Consider the following 15,869-nt stretch of genomic DNA (forward strand, 5'->3'; position numbering starts at 1 on the left):
GGTTTTTTTTAATGTATATATAACTAGAGTGTAGAGCATGGAATCATATTGGGCCCTCTGAACAGAAAGAGAACATTTAGAAATGTACAGCGGGGAAATAACATTCCTGGGAAGACTATTACCCAGATTAGGCCTTCTATTGAAGTTTCTTACTGCTCCATTAGAGCTTCCCTGATAGTTCAGTTGGTAAAGAATATGCCTGTAATGCGGGAGACCCCAGTTCGATTCCCGGGTCAGGAAGATCCACTGGAGAAGGGATCAGTTACCCACTCCAGTATTCTTGGGCTTCCGTTGTGGCTCAGCTGGTAAAGAATCTGCCTGCCATGCGGGAGACCTGGGTTCAGTCCCTGGGTTGGGAAGATCCCCTGGAGAAGGGAGAGGCTACCCACTCTAGTATTCTGGCCTGGACAATTCCATGGACTGTATAGTCCTTGGGGCTGCAACGAGTTGGACACGACTGAGCGACTGTCACTTTCTCTGCTGCATTGGAGGATTTGTGAGTGGTTGGTTTCTTAAAAGTCGGACGCCCTTACACTACTCCTCTTCTTTGAAATTCTTCTACCTTAGCTTTCCTCATGCTTGTTTTCTTGATTATTTTGTCTTTGTCCCTCTCTTTTTCTCTGTTGAATCTTCTTTTCCTCTTACCACCACTGCCCAAGCCACCCTACACTACCACCAGAGCGTCAGTCAGTCCCATTGTGCCAGTCAAGTCCATCCTCGTCTAACACCATTTCCCCCAGGAGAAGTCAGCGTGTGGGGCAGTAAAGAGAACATTGACATGGGAATCCAGAGACTTCCTTGCAAATCTCATTTCCTTTTTTTTTTTTGATGTTTTTAAGATTTTTCTATTTATCCTTAATATTCAGTAATTTGATTGTAAAGGGCCTCCCTGTAGTTTTTGTCATCTTCTCTTTTATGTTTGTTGAGCTTCTTGGATCTGTAGGCTTGTAGTTTACATCAACTTTGGAAATTTTTCAGCCATTATTTTTTTCTGCCCTGCCACCTCCTTCGGGAACTTCAGTTGCATGTATATTAGGTTATACTTGATCTTGTTTTCGTCTTTTTTCCTTCTTGTGTTTTATTTTGGATAGTTTCTATTGCCATGTCTTCCATTTCTCTCCTTGTCATGTTCATATTTTTCTTTTATGCTCTTGAGCATAGGAGCATATTTATAATGGCCATTGTATCTTTTCCTTGTCTGCTTATTCTGTTATCTGTGTTCTTTCCAGTTCTGTTTCTCTTACTTTTCCCCTCATATATATTTTCCCACTTTTTTGCAAGCCAGGTAATTTTTGATTAGATGTGTACATCTGTGCTAAGTCACTTCAATTGTGTCTGAATCTTTGCGACCCTATGAAGTGTAGCCCACCAGGCTCCTCTGTCCATGAGATTCTCCAGGCAAGAATACTAGAAGGGGATGCCATGCCCTCCTGCAGGGGATCTTCCTGGGCCAGGGATCACACCTGCATCTCGTGTGTCTCCTCCATTGGCAGGTTTATTCTTTACCACTAGTGCCACCTGGGAAATGATTGATTGCTGGACATATAACTTTGATACATCATTCAGTTCAGTTCAGTCACTCAGTCATGTCCGAGTCTTTGCGACCCTATGGACCGCAGCGCACCAGGCCTCCCTGTCCATCGCCAACTCCCACAGTTTACTCAAACTCATATCCATTGAGTTAGTGATGCCATCCAACCATCTCATCCTCTGTTGTCCCCTTCTTCTCCCACTTTTAATCTTTCCCAGCATCTATCATCTATACATCATTGGATGATAAATTTTGCTGTAGTCTTTTAAATATTATTGAGCTTTGTTTAAGACACATTTTAGTGACTTAGAATTAATCAGTTATTTCAAGCTTTACTTTTAGGCTTTGTTATACATGTCCATGGCAATCTTTAGTCTAAAAATAACTCGTCCCGCTACTGTGGCAGTACCTTTCTGAGAATTCAAACAGATTCCCTATCTATAGGGAGATCCTTCCACTCTAGCTGGTGAGAACATGAACCATTCCTGCTGCTGTGTGAACTCTGGGAGTTCTACCTGCTTTTTACAGGTAGTTTGTTCACCAACCTTGGGAGTTCCAGCCCTACAGGCAAAGATTACTACTCAGCCAAAGATTCAGAAAACTAAGATCATGGCATCTGGTCCCATCACTTCATGGCAAATATATGGGGGAACAATGGAAACAGTGATAGACTTTATTTTGGGGGGCTCCAAAGTCACTGCAGATGGTGACTGCAGCCATGAAATTAAAAGACATTTGCTCCTTGGAAGAAAAGTTATGACCAACCTAGACAGCATATTAAAAAGCAGAGACATTACTTTGCTGGCAAAGGTCTGTCTAGTCAAAGATATGGTTTTTCCAGTAGTCATGTATGGATGTGAGAGTTGGACTATAAAGAAAGTTGAGCACTGAAGAATTGATGGTTTTGAACTGTGGTGTTGAAGAAGACTCTTTTGAGAGTCCCTTGGACTGCAAGGAGATCCAACCAGTCAATCTTAAAGGAAATGAGTCCTGCACATTCATTGGAAGGACTGATGCTGAAGCTGAATCAGCTTCACTCCCAATACCTTGGCCACCTGATGTGCAGAACTGACTCATTGGAAGACCCTGATTATGGGAAAGATTGAAGGCAGGAGGAGAAGGGGACAACAGTGGATTAGATGGTTGGATGGCAGCACCGACTAGGTGGACATGAGTTTGAGTAAGCTCCGGGATTTGGTGATGGAGAGGGAGGCCTGGCCTGCTTATAGTCCATGGAGTCGCAAAGAGTCGGACACAACTGAGTGACTGAACTGAACTGAACTGAAGAATTTGAGGGGACTCTTTTTTTTTTCCTCTTTATTTTTTTTGAAAAATTTTTTTATTTTTATTGAAGTATAGTTGATTTACGGTGTTGTCCTAATTTCTGTTATACAGCAAAGTGACTCAGTTATATACATACATGCATTCTTTATATTCTTTTTGATTATGGTTTATCCTAGCAGACTGAATAGTTCTGTGTGCTATACAGTAGGATTTTCTTATTTTTCCTTCCTACTAGTTTGCATCAGCTAACTCCGAACTCCGGTCCATCTCTCTCACTCCTCCCAGTCCTTGGCATCCACAAATCTGTTCTCTCAGTTTATGAGTCTGTTTGTTTTTTCTTTAAGGTAGGTACATTTGTGCCGTGTTTTAGATTCCACATATAAGGGATATCATGTGATATGTGCCTTTCTCTGCCTGACTTACTTCATTTAGTATGACAGTCTCTAGGTCCATTTGCCATGCTGCAAATGGCATTATTTCATAAGTTTTTATGGCTGAGTAGTATTCCATTTGTATATATGTACCACATCTTCTTTATCCATTCATTTGTAGACTGCTTAGGTTCTTTCTATGTCTTGGCTATTGTGACTAGTGCTGCTATGAACATAGGGGTGCATATATCTTTTTGAATAATATTTTTGTCTGGGGGTATGCCAGGAGTGGGATTGCTGGATTATATGGTAGTTCCTCAGCTTCAGTGGTAGGGGGATAGACTTGAATTACAGTGATATTGAATGGCTTGCCTTGGAAACAAAACAAGATCATTCTGTCATTTTTGAGGTTGAACCCAAGTACTGCATTTTGAACTCTTTTGTTAATTATGAGGGCTACTCCATTTCTTCTTTGAGATTCTTGCCCACAGTAGTAGATATAATGGTCATCTGAATTAAATTCACCCATTCCTATCCATTTTAGTTCACTGATTCCTACGATGCTGATGTTTATTCTTAGCATCTCATGCTTGACCAAGTCCAATTTACCTTGATTCATGGACCTAACATTCCAAGTTCCTATGCAATACTGTTTTTTGCAGCATCTGATTTTGCTTTCATTACCAGACACATCCACAACTGAGTGTCATTTCCGCTTTGGCCTGGCCACGTCATTCTTTCTGGGTCTACTAGTAGTTCTCCTCCTCTCTTCCCCAGTAGCGTATTGGACACTTTCTGACCTGGAGGACTCATCTTTCAGTGTCATATCTTTTTGTCCTTTTATACAGGTCATGAGGTTCTCACTGCAAGTATACTGGGGTGTTTTGCTATTTCCTCCAGTGGTATTAGGTGATACCACTCTAATGGCAGAAAGTGAAGAGGAGCTAAAGAGTCTCTTGATGAGGGTGAAGGAGGAGAGTGAAAAAGTTAGCTTAAAATTTAATTTAAAAAAAACTAATATCATGGCATCTGGTTCCATTAGTTCATGGTAAATAGAAGGGGAAAAGGTGGAAGTAGTGACAGATTTCCTCTTCTTGGGCTCTAAAATCACTGTGGATAGTGACTGCAGCAATGAAATTGGAAGACAACTGCTAAGAAAAAAAAAAGGCAACTGCTTATTGGCAGGAAAGCTATGAAAAACCTAGACAGTGTGTTGAAAAGCACAGTTTGTGTGCCAACAAACGTCCGTATAGACAAAGTTATGGTCTTCCCAGTGGTCACGTACGGTTGTGAGAGCTGGACCATAAAGAAGGCAGAGCACCAAAGAATTGATGCCTTTGAACTGAGGTGCTGGAGAAGACTCCTGAAAGTCGCTTGGACAGCAAGGAAATCAAACCAGTCAATCTTACGGGAGATCAACCCTGAATACTCGTTGGAAGGACTGATACTGAAGCTCCAGTATTTTGGTCATCTGATGCCACAGACGACTCATTGGATAAGTCCCTGTTTTCCATAGTGGTTGCACCACCTTACATTCCCATCAACAGTGTAGGAGGGTTCCTTTTTCCCCACACTGAGAGGACTTTTCTTGATGATCTACAGAGATCTCTCTCTGTTTCTCCCTTCCTCCCACCTCCAACTTTCTCCCTCTCTCTTTCTCTTTTCTTCCCTCCTCCCTCCTTCCCCTCTTTCTCTGTGCAGCCCCTGCCTTCCCAGTATTTTGCCCCATCAAGCTTCCTTGATGTTCTAAACCTCCAAGTTCTGTCTCCTCAACTCAGCAAGACTTCCAGGCTCTGTTTAGGTACCACCTTCCTGCATTATGGCCTGGAAATGCCAGCTGGGGTGGCCGTAGGGCTCACTTCATGCATTTTCCTTCTCCGGTATCTGAAAGTTATTGCTTCATGTATCTCATCTGGTTTTCTAGTTGTGTAAGCCAAGATTTCAAACTGTTTTACACCTAAATACTTTAATACTACTTTACAGAGCAAGAGCATTTTCTTATCAAAATAACATTGTCACTGTTTTCAACATTAGCAGTAAATTCTTAGTGTCATATAATATCTAGTCTGTTTTTAAATTTCCCAAATGTTACAAAGCTGTTCTTCACAACTGGCTTTTCCAAACTAAGATTCCATCTAGGACCATAATTATAATGTAGCTTAAGTAAGTAAGTAAGTGAAGTCGCTCAGTCGTGTCTGACTCTTTGCAACACCATGGACTCTAGCCTATCAGGCTCCTCCATCCATGGGATTTTCCAGGCAAGAATACTGGAGTGGGTTGCCATTTCCTTCTCCAGGAGATCTTCCCCACCCAAGGATCGAACCCGGGTCTCCTGCATTGTAGACAGATGCTTTACCATCTGAGCCACCAGGGAGAATTAGACTGTGAACAGCAAGTTGCTTTTGGCACTATAATTAAGTTTCTGGGCTTCACTGTCTAATACACTGCCCTCTTTCTCTCCATCTGCAGGAAAAGGCCTTCAGCTTGTCATTCAGGCTTTCCACAAACTGGTTCTCCCCTGTCTGGTCAACCTTTCTCCAACCACCCTTGACTTCTCTTTGCTATTTGAGACCAGCTCAGTCCTCCTTCCCAGCCTTTGCAACCCCGTTTCTCTAGCCTAAAATATCTCACCTTCTCCTTTCCATGTATCCAACCTGACCCATCCTCCAGGTCCCAGTTCAGGCTGCCTGACTCCTCCTCCATTGTCTTCACACTTTATTTCATCTCTTGGAATGCCACTCGTTTCTTGTTCTGAATGATATTATCCCAAGTAGACAGTCATCACCCCTTTGAAAAGAGACCATGCTTTATACCAAGAACATTGCTTGACAAAAATGAAGTACTGTAGCTGCTAATTTTGTTACTATGATAGTTCTGTGACCATCCTAACATGTAGCACTAGGTAGTTGGCAGAATAGTAACCTTTGAAATATGCTTGTGTTTAGAGGGGAGGGCAGACTTGGAGATACTTCTTGCAAGTACTAATGCTCACCTGTTGTTGATTATTTTGCTTCTGTGGGTTCCATTACACACCAAGGGGAATTGATAACCAGGCCACAGAGTTACATTGATTTGAAGTATATAAGTCAACAAGTATTCCTTTGTTATCTGGTGTTAGCTCAGGAAACAAAGATGCCCCCTGGGATCTCACAGTCTAATTAAGCACAACTATTCCACACTTCTTTCCCCTTGCCTGCTATTTGTTTTGTTCTGAATATGAAATCACAACCCCCTAAATAAACCTCATAAAAAGCCAGCTGTGCTTATAATGTTAGGCACAGATTGTATTCAACCATAAATGATCCTCTATTCAAAATGTTAAAAAATAAGTATTATTAGTAATTTACATCATATGTATTTCAAGTTTTTACTTGGCAGATAAATTTTATGAGCACTTTTGTGACTTCTACAGGGATATAGTATTTTCAATTGCCCAGAATTTAACCTTATATTTTCTTTGTTTAAGCCTACTTATAAATTCTACCTGACTCTTGAGGCTGCCAGAACTCAGAACATATTTCCCTTTTGGTTATATGTTTTTCTTTTCTGAACGGTGGAATGGAGCATTTTGAAATTGTCTTCCTACACTTGAAGTGGATCATCTAGTGACTAGTGACATCAATTGGGATTAATTTGTTGTATTTTCCTGCTGGAGAAGGAATATTCAAAATATTTAGATACCATGTTTGTATGTGTTGTAAAAAGGCCTCCAGGATCTAGCTTCTGGGTCCTCTCTCTGCCTGCCTTCCCAGTATGCATAAACACGGCACACGCTCACCCCAGCCATGAGGAACCACGTGCAGTTCCCAGAATTCCACACCATTTCCTGTTTATGCTATTGCGTCTACCATAAGTGTTTCTCCTGCCTTCTTTGTCAATTGACAAGTTGCTATTTATCTTTCTGGACTCAGTTCAATTTTAACTTCTTCTTTCTCAGGATTTCTTCCACCCCTTTTACCCTAGTCCAGTGAACTCTTTCCTCCTCTGTGCCTCTGCTGCCCTTTATACAGATGCCCAGGGTAGCAGTGTCTATGACACTGTATTGTCCATATTTGTGACCTTGTATGTCTCCTCCTGTGGAAGACTCTGAAAGAGATGGGAATACCAGACCACCTTACCTGCCTCCTGAGAAATCTGTATGCAGGTCAGGAAGCAACAGATAGAACTGGTTCCAAATAGGAAAAGGAGTACATCAGGGCTGTATATAGTCACCCTGCTTATTTAACTTATATGCAGAGTACATCATGAGAAACGCTGGGCTGGAGGAAGCACAAGCTGGAATCAAGATTGCCGGGAGAAATATCAATAACTTCAGATATGCAGATGACACCACCCTTATGGCAGAAAGTGAAGAGGAACTAAAAAGCCTCTTGATGAAAGTGAAAGAGGAGAGTGAAAAAGTTGGCTTAAAGCTCAATATTCAGAAAACTAAGATCATATCATCTGGTCCCATCACTTCATGGCAAATAGATGGGGAAATAGTGGCAGACTATATTTTGAGGGGCTCCAAAATCACTGCAGATGGTGATTGCAGCCATGAAATTAAAGGATGCTTACTCCTTGGAAGGAAAGTTATGACCAACCTAGACAGCATATTAAAAGGCAGAAACATTACTTTGCCAACAAAGATCCATCTAGTCAAGGCTATGGTTCTTCCAGTGGTCATGTATGGATGTGAGAATTGGACTATAAAGCAAGCTGAGCACCAAAGAATTGATGCTTTTGAACTGTGGTGTTGGAGACGACTCTTGAGAGTCCCTTGGACTGCAAGGAGATCCAACCTGTCCATCCTAAAATAAATCAATCCTGAATATTCATTGGAAGGACTGATGTTGAAGCTGAAACTTCAATACTTTGGCCACCTGATGTGAAGAGCTGACTTATTTGAAAAGCCCCTGATGCTGGGAAAGATTGAAGGCAGAAGGAGAAGCGGACGACAGAGGATGAGATGGTTGGATGGCATCACCGACTCGATGGACCTGAGTTTGAGTAAACTCTGGGAGTTGGTCATGGACAGGGAGACCTGGCATGCTGCAGTCCATGGGGTTGCAAAGAGTCGGACACGACTGAGTGACTGAACTGAGCTGAACTGAACTGATGTCTCTTCCTCCTATCTAAGATTACTGGAGTCAGGAAATTTGTCTCTTCTGGATCTTTATCTCCTACAGTTAGGTTAGTATTTGGTATACAAGAAATATTTACTTAATAAATATGTATCTATTTAATCAATTTGTTAAATTCTATGCTCTTTCTCCGCAAAACTTCTGTTCCTTCTGAACAGTTCTCATTTATAACAGTGGTCTATAATAATATTGCCAACAATACTGCTGCATCTTCACATTTTAAAAATACACCCTACGTGAAAATCATTATAATAGAAGCCTTATATGCTTACATATGGTATTCTCAGACAAAGTTTTGAAGGGATGCCTATTCATTTGTGTAATGGCTGGATATAAATTGTTCAGAGTTGAGATATAACATGTGTGCGTGTAACTACCGAGCAGATGTCCCTCCCAATCAGTACCCTCTCCTCCCTTGCAGTGGGTATTAATCTGGGCTCCCCAGAGAAACAGAACCAAAAGAAGAGGAAGGAGAGACGGCTATATAGATGAATATGTTCTAAGTGCTTGTAGCAGGAGAACCTAATGAAGGTGAGGAAGAATCTTCCTACAGAAAGGAGTTCTTATCTAAGACCTGAAGGATAGGAGGAAGTGCTCTAGGAACGGAAGGCAAGGGACTGAACCTTATAGGCAAGTGCAAAGCCTTGAAATGAGAAGGAAAAATGGAAGCAGCCTCATGTAGCCAGATCTTAGAGTGCAAGGGGGAAATGGCAATATTGAGGCTGGAGGGGTAGACAGAAGCCATGCCATGAAGGGCCCCATGGGTTATATAAGGATGATTGGTTATAGAAGCATGATTGGGAAGAGTGTAGAAGTGACAGTTTCCTTAGTCACCAACTCCTTGGATGCATAGTCTTTTACCAGTTAGCTTATTAAAGGAGCAAACCATTTCAGATTATTTTAAACATCACAGAAGTCAAAATATAGATTATAAACCAGAAAGATTTCTGTCATTATTGTCATTGTTATTGTTTACTGCCAACAACAACTCGGAGCTAATAGTAACTGGAAGGACAATATGCAGTGATGAGATCTGGCAACTTGTAGTTGGGTATATCCTCCTAAACAGAAACATTGTCATCATTAAATATTAGAAAAACCCCCTCCCTCCACAATTATTGCTGTGTGTCTTGCTGAGGGGGTGTGGTGGGGCATGTCTGAAGTGATAGATGGATTTACTGTTTTCTTTCAAATTCTTCCTAAAGCAGTTTCCCAGGACCCTAGGCTATTTGCAGCATCTCTGAACCATCCCTAATCCAAGGGCTAAAACAGCACATATACAGAGACCACATTCTCCACACTGAAGTTTTTTGTTTTTTCCTGAGTTGAGAATTTATTTATACATCTTAAAACTTTAAATTAGCAATTTAGTTGTGTGTGTGTATATATATTTATGGATTGTCATTAAAGAAAAATAAAGCAATTAGGTGAAATTAGGAGTGTTTTTATAGAGAAGTCTAAGATCTTCAGTCTTTAGAACCATGAGAAGAAGATACAGTGATGTAGTAATAAAGAGACCATATTCTGATTCAGCATTACCAAATCAGGCTTTTAAACCATTACCCTGCTTTATAATTCTATTCTGTCTTTTCACCCCCCCCCCCTTGTTCTGAATGTGCATCAGTTCATCTAATAAACATCTGTTGAGCACCTGCAATGTGCCAGATACCTTCTCCTAGGCAGTAGAGATATGAAGGTATAGTCACCCATCAAAAGGATTTTGTAATGTGATGGAAGAGACTATAAGTAAGGAAGTGACAGACAAACATCATGATATTGTTTATACATGGAATCTTTTAAAAGGGTACAAATGAGCTTATCTATAAAACGAAAATAGAGTTACAGGTACAGAAAATAAGCTTATGGTTATTTAGGGGTTAAATGGGGGAGGGATAAACTGGAAGATCGGGATTGACATATACACACCACTATATATAAAACAGGTAACTAGTAAGAACCTGCTATGTAGCACAAGGAACTCTACTCAATACTCTGTAATGAACTGTATGAGAAAATAATCTAAAAAAGAGCAGCTATATGTATATATATGTGTATATATATATATACAGCTATATATATATACTATATATATATACATATATATACACACATATATATACACACACATATATACATATATATATAACTGATTCACATTGTTGTATACCTGAAACTAACACAACAATGTAAATCAGCTATACTCCTATTTAAAAGAAAAGGTTTACCACTGTTTGCTGTACCCCACTAGGACTTGGGCTAAGTGGACAAGGTCTTTAATGTCCAATCATGTTTATTCATTTATTCATTCATTAAAAATTTTAAGTGCAGAACCAAAGAGCTGATCCTTATATACCATCTTCTTATTTTACATTGCTGATATATCCCTGTAAGAAACTTTAGTTGTTTATTCTTCATAGCAATTTTTTTTTTTTTTTGCCTCAGTTATCCTGGGATTTTTTTTTTTTTTTTTTCTTTTCTCATTTTTCATGTCAAGCTCAGACTTATTACCTGGTAATAGGTTGCAAGAAATGAGAATTGAGTTATTTTTAAACAAATATCAATCATGTGTGATATGTTTAATGGCAATTATAATGAATAAAATCAAGGTTTTACTTATGATGAAGTCATTATAGTCACCACTGGCAAATCGCCAAATTAATAATGAGGCAATAAATCATTTGTGATGCCAAAGGGATCAAATGAATAAAAACAGGATTGACCTTGTTAGACATTTGATATTTTCAGTATTTATCTGTCAGAGCCACTGATTTGGAAATTGTTATAAATTCTTGGAAAATGGAATCTTTTTCGTCTGTAAAAATGCCCATCGTTTGGCAAACTACAGTGTCATTTTCCTTGAAGAGAATGTAGTGATTGATTATCCAGAGTGCTACCATGACAAGGTAAACCAAGCAAATAGCTGGAAAATTGTATATAATCATATAGCATCACATAGGCCCTGTGTTGAGCACAACCATTAGAATTAAACCATGGCATTCTAATCATTCCCTGCAGGAACTTTCTGTTTACCCTCAAACCTTTATCTCCAGGGGATATTTCTATGTGCTTCCAGCCTCCCCTTCCCCTCCAACTGACATCAGCATAATTCTAGTCACCCAAAAGCCCTGAGATAAGTACAGACCAAACCGAATCCACCTAGAGAGACTTCAAAATGCAAAGATGTGTGTGTCTAGCGTCCTTCACATATATGACATCCCTCACATTGTTTGTATGAGTTAACAGTATTAGTCCTGTTTCTTTGATTAGTAGTACTGTGCTGAAGATCCTAAGAAATTACAGAGCACATGAGGAAAGGGAAGGGTGGGAAGGTTATATTTTACTTTTGTTTTTTTTATTTAAGTTGGCTGAATTTAAGATTTTTTTAGTTGGAGGGTAATTGCTTTACAATGTTGTGTTCGTTTCTTCTGTACAAGAGTATGAATCAGCTCTAAGTGTACACATATCCACTCCCTCGTAAGCCTCCCTCCCACCCACCTGCATCCCACCTATGAGAGTAGCCCTGACATAAACACTGCCATGTGTAAGATAGACAGCTAGAGGGAAGCTACTGTGTAACACAGGGAAGGTTTTAGAAAAGAAGAACACTGGTGTCACTTTTGAGAAGTGGATAGTCTAATCAGGAGGAACAAACACACCTGAGATGACCTGGAACAGTCCAAGTCTGCAAGCACCAAGGTACCAATTGAGTGATGAAGGCCAGCAGAGGACCATCAAGTCATCCTTGGTGTCCAGAAGGCTAGATGGAGCCATCAGAAAGGCCAGCGCTCCCCAAAACTGTCCCAGAGTGGATTATCGATAGCATAGTTGGAAATAGAACCAGGCCCTTTCTCTCAGTGATCTGAGCCACCTGCCTGTGCTCATCTCCCCTGCAGTGTTTCAGATTTTAAATGGCCTCTGTTAGGATGGCTGGAGTCCGCTCTCCTTTATTAATTGCTGTCCACGTGTGGTAGGATCTCCTGTGTTCTTAATCAGGATGAGGATTTTTGATTCTTCATAGCAGCATAGGGCCATGTAGCTGAGCGGAATCAATTCCTGTCACTCACACACAAACACCCAAGGAACAGAATTATGGATCAGAGGGAAGCGGCAGTGCTTTAATCTTAAAATCAATACAGAAAAGGAAGTTGAATTTGTGGGGATTCTATAGAGACTGTAATTTGGTTTCCCATGGAGTTTTCCCTATGTGATGTAACTGCTCCTTCCTTTTCATCTTCTGATTATTTTACTTGGGGTGTGGGGAGAGGAGAGGCAAAGAAGAAACCTCTAGAACCAAATAAGCCTAAATAAGTGCATACGTGTAAACTCATACTTAAGCTGGTCCTCCGCTGTGTTGAGAAAAGCTGTACACTTTTGTCCATTCTTTTTGTCTGTAGAAGAAAGAAAACCAAAACCCTGTACCCTAGAGTCTGTATTTAAGCATAATTAAATGCCTTTGATTATTTCAAATGTCACTGTCAGACCGGAAAAAAAAAAATTTAGTGTTTACTTTTCTGGCTCAGTCTGGAATTCTATATAAATAAATACATATTCATCAAACCAATTATTGACCGAAGGATTCCAAAATGCTAAGCGTGCGATTAATATTTACTCCTGTGTAATTGTGCTCTTTGGGAAAGAGACACAAACAAATGGTTTGAACAATTATACCTTTTCTTTTTTTCTGGCATGGCTTTCCACCTTCTTTTTTTTTTTTTCTTAAGCAAAAATTTAGAATTTATTGAAAATGCCTCTGTTTAGATATAGCATTGTTTCACCACACAGTATTATTAGTTTCTAAAGATGGGTTTATTTTTTCCCTTGGATATTCCTTTAATTCGCTTTTAAAACACATCTATTTGGACACTGCTTCTACAGTGACAAAAACAAGAAGAAGTACGATGATCTCGTGAGAAATGTTTCTAAAGCGCGATGGTGTAGTGAAAAGATTGCAGTCTGGAGTCCTTGCTTTGCCTTTTTCTTTCTCTAAGCCTGTTTCCTCCTTTTTACACTGGGGATGGTTAAGGGATTCAGTTGATAGGTAGGTTTGTTGAGAGGATTAAATGAGATAAAGCATGTACAGCGTCTAGCTCCGTACTCTGCACTTGTAAGAATCCGTAAGTGTTCATGATTATCATTATTATGTGTGTTTCAAGTGAGGGTAACATATGCTGTATATGTGAAAACATTCTGCAAGCTGTAAGGCACAATACAAATGTTATTTGGTATCCTTAATAGATTGATGGTTTTGAAACTTTTAAAAACAACTCCTGGAAGGCTTTTTCTTCAGGCTGCCTGTCATGGATCCCTAATCTGAAAGTAGAACCCTGAGGGTGATAAATCTGACTGCAACTGAATATGTATTTTCTTCCTTAAAAGCCACAGAGAGATATCTTGTGAATGCCAAGAATTTCGTGAAATCAATTTGAAATTCCCTGTGCTGTGTCCTTCCATAAAAAACACCTTCTCAGGTCTTGGGAGGATCAGCACTATGTAAGATACTTAATTCTTTTTTCGTTGAGTATTTTTAAATGTCATGTCCTTCTAGGAAAGTTCAGGTGTCTTAAGTGATTACATCCTTCAGTTGTCCTTCCTTGTCCTACACATTACCTGAGTCCGAACCCTCATAAGCTTCTGTGTCCTCTCTGTGTTCTTTTCCAGAGCACAATCATTGTGGAGAAGACAGTGCAAGACCTCCTGAACCTGATGCACGACTTGAGTGCCTACTCAGATCAGTTCCTCAACATGGTGTGCGTGAAGCTCCAGGAATACAAGGACACCTGCACCGCAGCCTACAGGTAGAGCGTCTGGTGGGAGCGAAGCAAAGTCAGTTTAGAACTTGACCACTGGGGTGGTTGGTGATGTTGCCTTCATAGCCTGAATTTCCACCATTATAGAAGAGGACCATCCTTCAGTTTATCAAGAAGCCTGATGAGAACGTAGACGAAAGCAATAGTCTGCTAGACACATGCGTGTATATCCACAGAGAATGGAAGGGACAAAGGGACAGAGCCACTTTGGACGGCCACCGAGGGGCTTAGATGAGGTGTCAGCCTTGATTTTTACGAACATCTAGAATCACAGGGTGTGTCTTCCTCAAGGAAATTCCAGATCTTGATTAACCCCTCTTGTGATTCTAAAAGATCTTTAAAGAAAGCAATTTTGAATTCTCAGCAACCCTTAATAATCTATATGATTTCCTTTTAGTTAGTACAAATGTATTCCTCCTGATAGTTGATCTATAGCATTCCTATTGTCATGAAAGGATGGTTACCCTGTTTTTAGCATCAGTGGACATGAAAGTTCATTGTTATAAACTTGAAAACCTTTCGTTTTCCTCCTGATTTCTTTTCTCTGAGTTCAAAATTCTCTTTGAGCTTGTGGAAAAGATCATAGCACTTCTTGTAAAAAGCTAATAATAGGAACAAATTATGGTCTGCTTGACAAGACCTGAAACAATTAGGGAAGAAAAATTTTATGTGATATATAATTAAGGATAGACAGTCTAGCACAGGATCAGGTCCTACTTGTACACTGCAGACTGTAAAAGCAGAAGGAATAAAACATGAAAGAGAGTGACAGGCTGGAGTCAAGAGAAATCTCACAGAAGGTGAGATAGGTTCAAAACCTTAGAAAGGTGGATGAGATTTAGAGAGGTAGAAAGAAGAAATAGGAGCATTGCAGGGATAAACAATCAGCAAAAGCATAGTTATCTGATATTTAGATGGATGGTTGAGGAGGGAGAGGTTTGAATGGAACAGAGTTCCTAAGAGAAGATAGTAGGAAATAATGTTGAACAGGAAAAGTAAGACCATATAACAAAGGGTCTTAAAAAATAAGACTTGGAAATTTAGATGTTGAGTAGTAGACGATAAGGAGCCATTATAAGTAAGCCAGGAAGCAGTGTTTAGGGAAGATCAGTCTGGCCAAGGATGTAACATAGATTGATGCTTAACCTCCTTAACTCCAACAATAAGTAATATTTATCCACAGTTACATGAACCAAAACAAAAACAGTCATTTCACTGAAAGATGCACTCCCAATAATATTTTTTTTTTTGTTCAGTAATTATTCAAGAATGTTAATACATTTAGGTTAAAATCATACATATAATGAACATATATGTTATACTCAATTGTGTAATTGTGATACACAAGTGATAATTCTAATGGCACACCAAACAAAAATATGTTAACATTTAGTATTTTGATAAAGAAAATTTTAATTTAAATTTTTAGATTTTAATTCGATGAATTTTTTGTAGAAAACTATAAAAAGATCAATAAAATACTTTTGAGCATTAAGATATATTCCATTAGGATAAAACTTGGTGAGGAAATGAAATAGAAATAATACTTCAAAGAGAAAAATGAAAAATATTTAACCATTAATAATAATTAATGAAGTCACTTAGTTGTATCCAACTCTTTGTGATCCCATGGACTGTAGCTTGACAAGCTCCTCTGTCCATGGAATTCTCCAGGCCATAATACTGGAGTGGGTAGCTGTTCCCTTCTTCAGGGGATCTTCCCAACCAAGGAATCAAACCAGGGTCTTCTGCA

At 39.6% G+C, this 15,869-nt stretch overlaps 1 protein-coding gene across 4 annotated transcripts in view; it reads left to right on the plus strand.

Moving 5' to 3' along the window:
- The window catches only part of EXOC4 (exocyst complex component 4), an 809,489-nt gene that overhangs the window by 625,521 nt on the left and 168,099 nt on the right, over window positions 1-15,869 (plus strand). For all 4 annotated transcript variants that reach the window (XM_061165832.1, XM_061165834.1, XM_061165833.1 and 1 more), the window contains one exon: window positions 13,968-14,104. In XM_061165832.1, coding sequence (XP_061021815.1) covers window positions 13,968-14,104 — 137 coding nt within the window. The remainder of the gene's footprint in view (window positions 1-13,967; window positions 14,105-15,869) is intronic.

Source organism: Dama dama, chromosome 18 (genome assembly GCF_033118175.1).
Source record: "Dama dama isolate Ldn47 chromosome 18, ASM3311817v1, whole genome shotgun sequence".
Taxonomy (NCBI): Eukaryota; Metazoa; Chordata; class Mammalia; order Artiodactyla; family Cervidae; genus Dama; species Dama dama.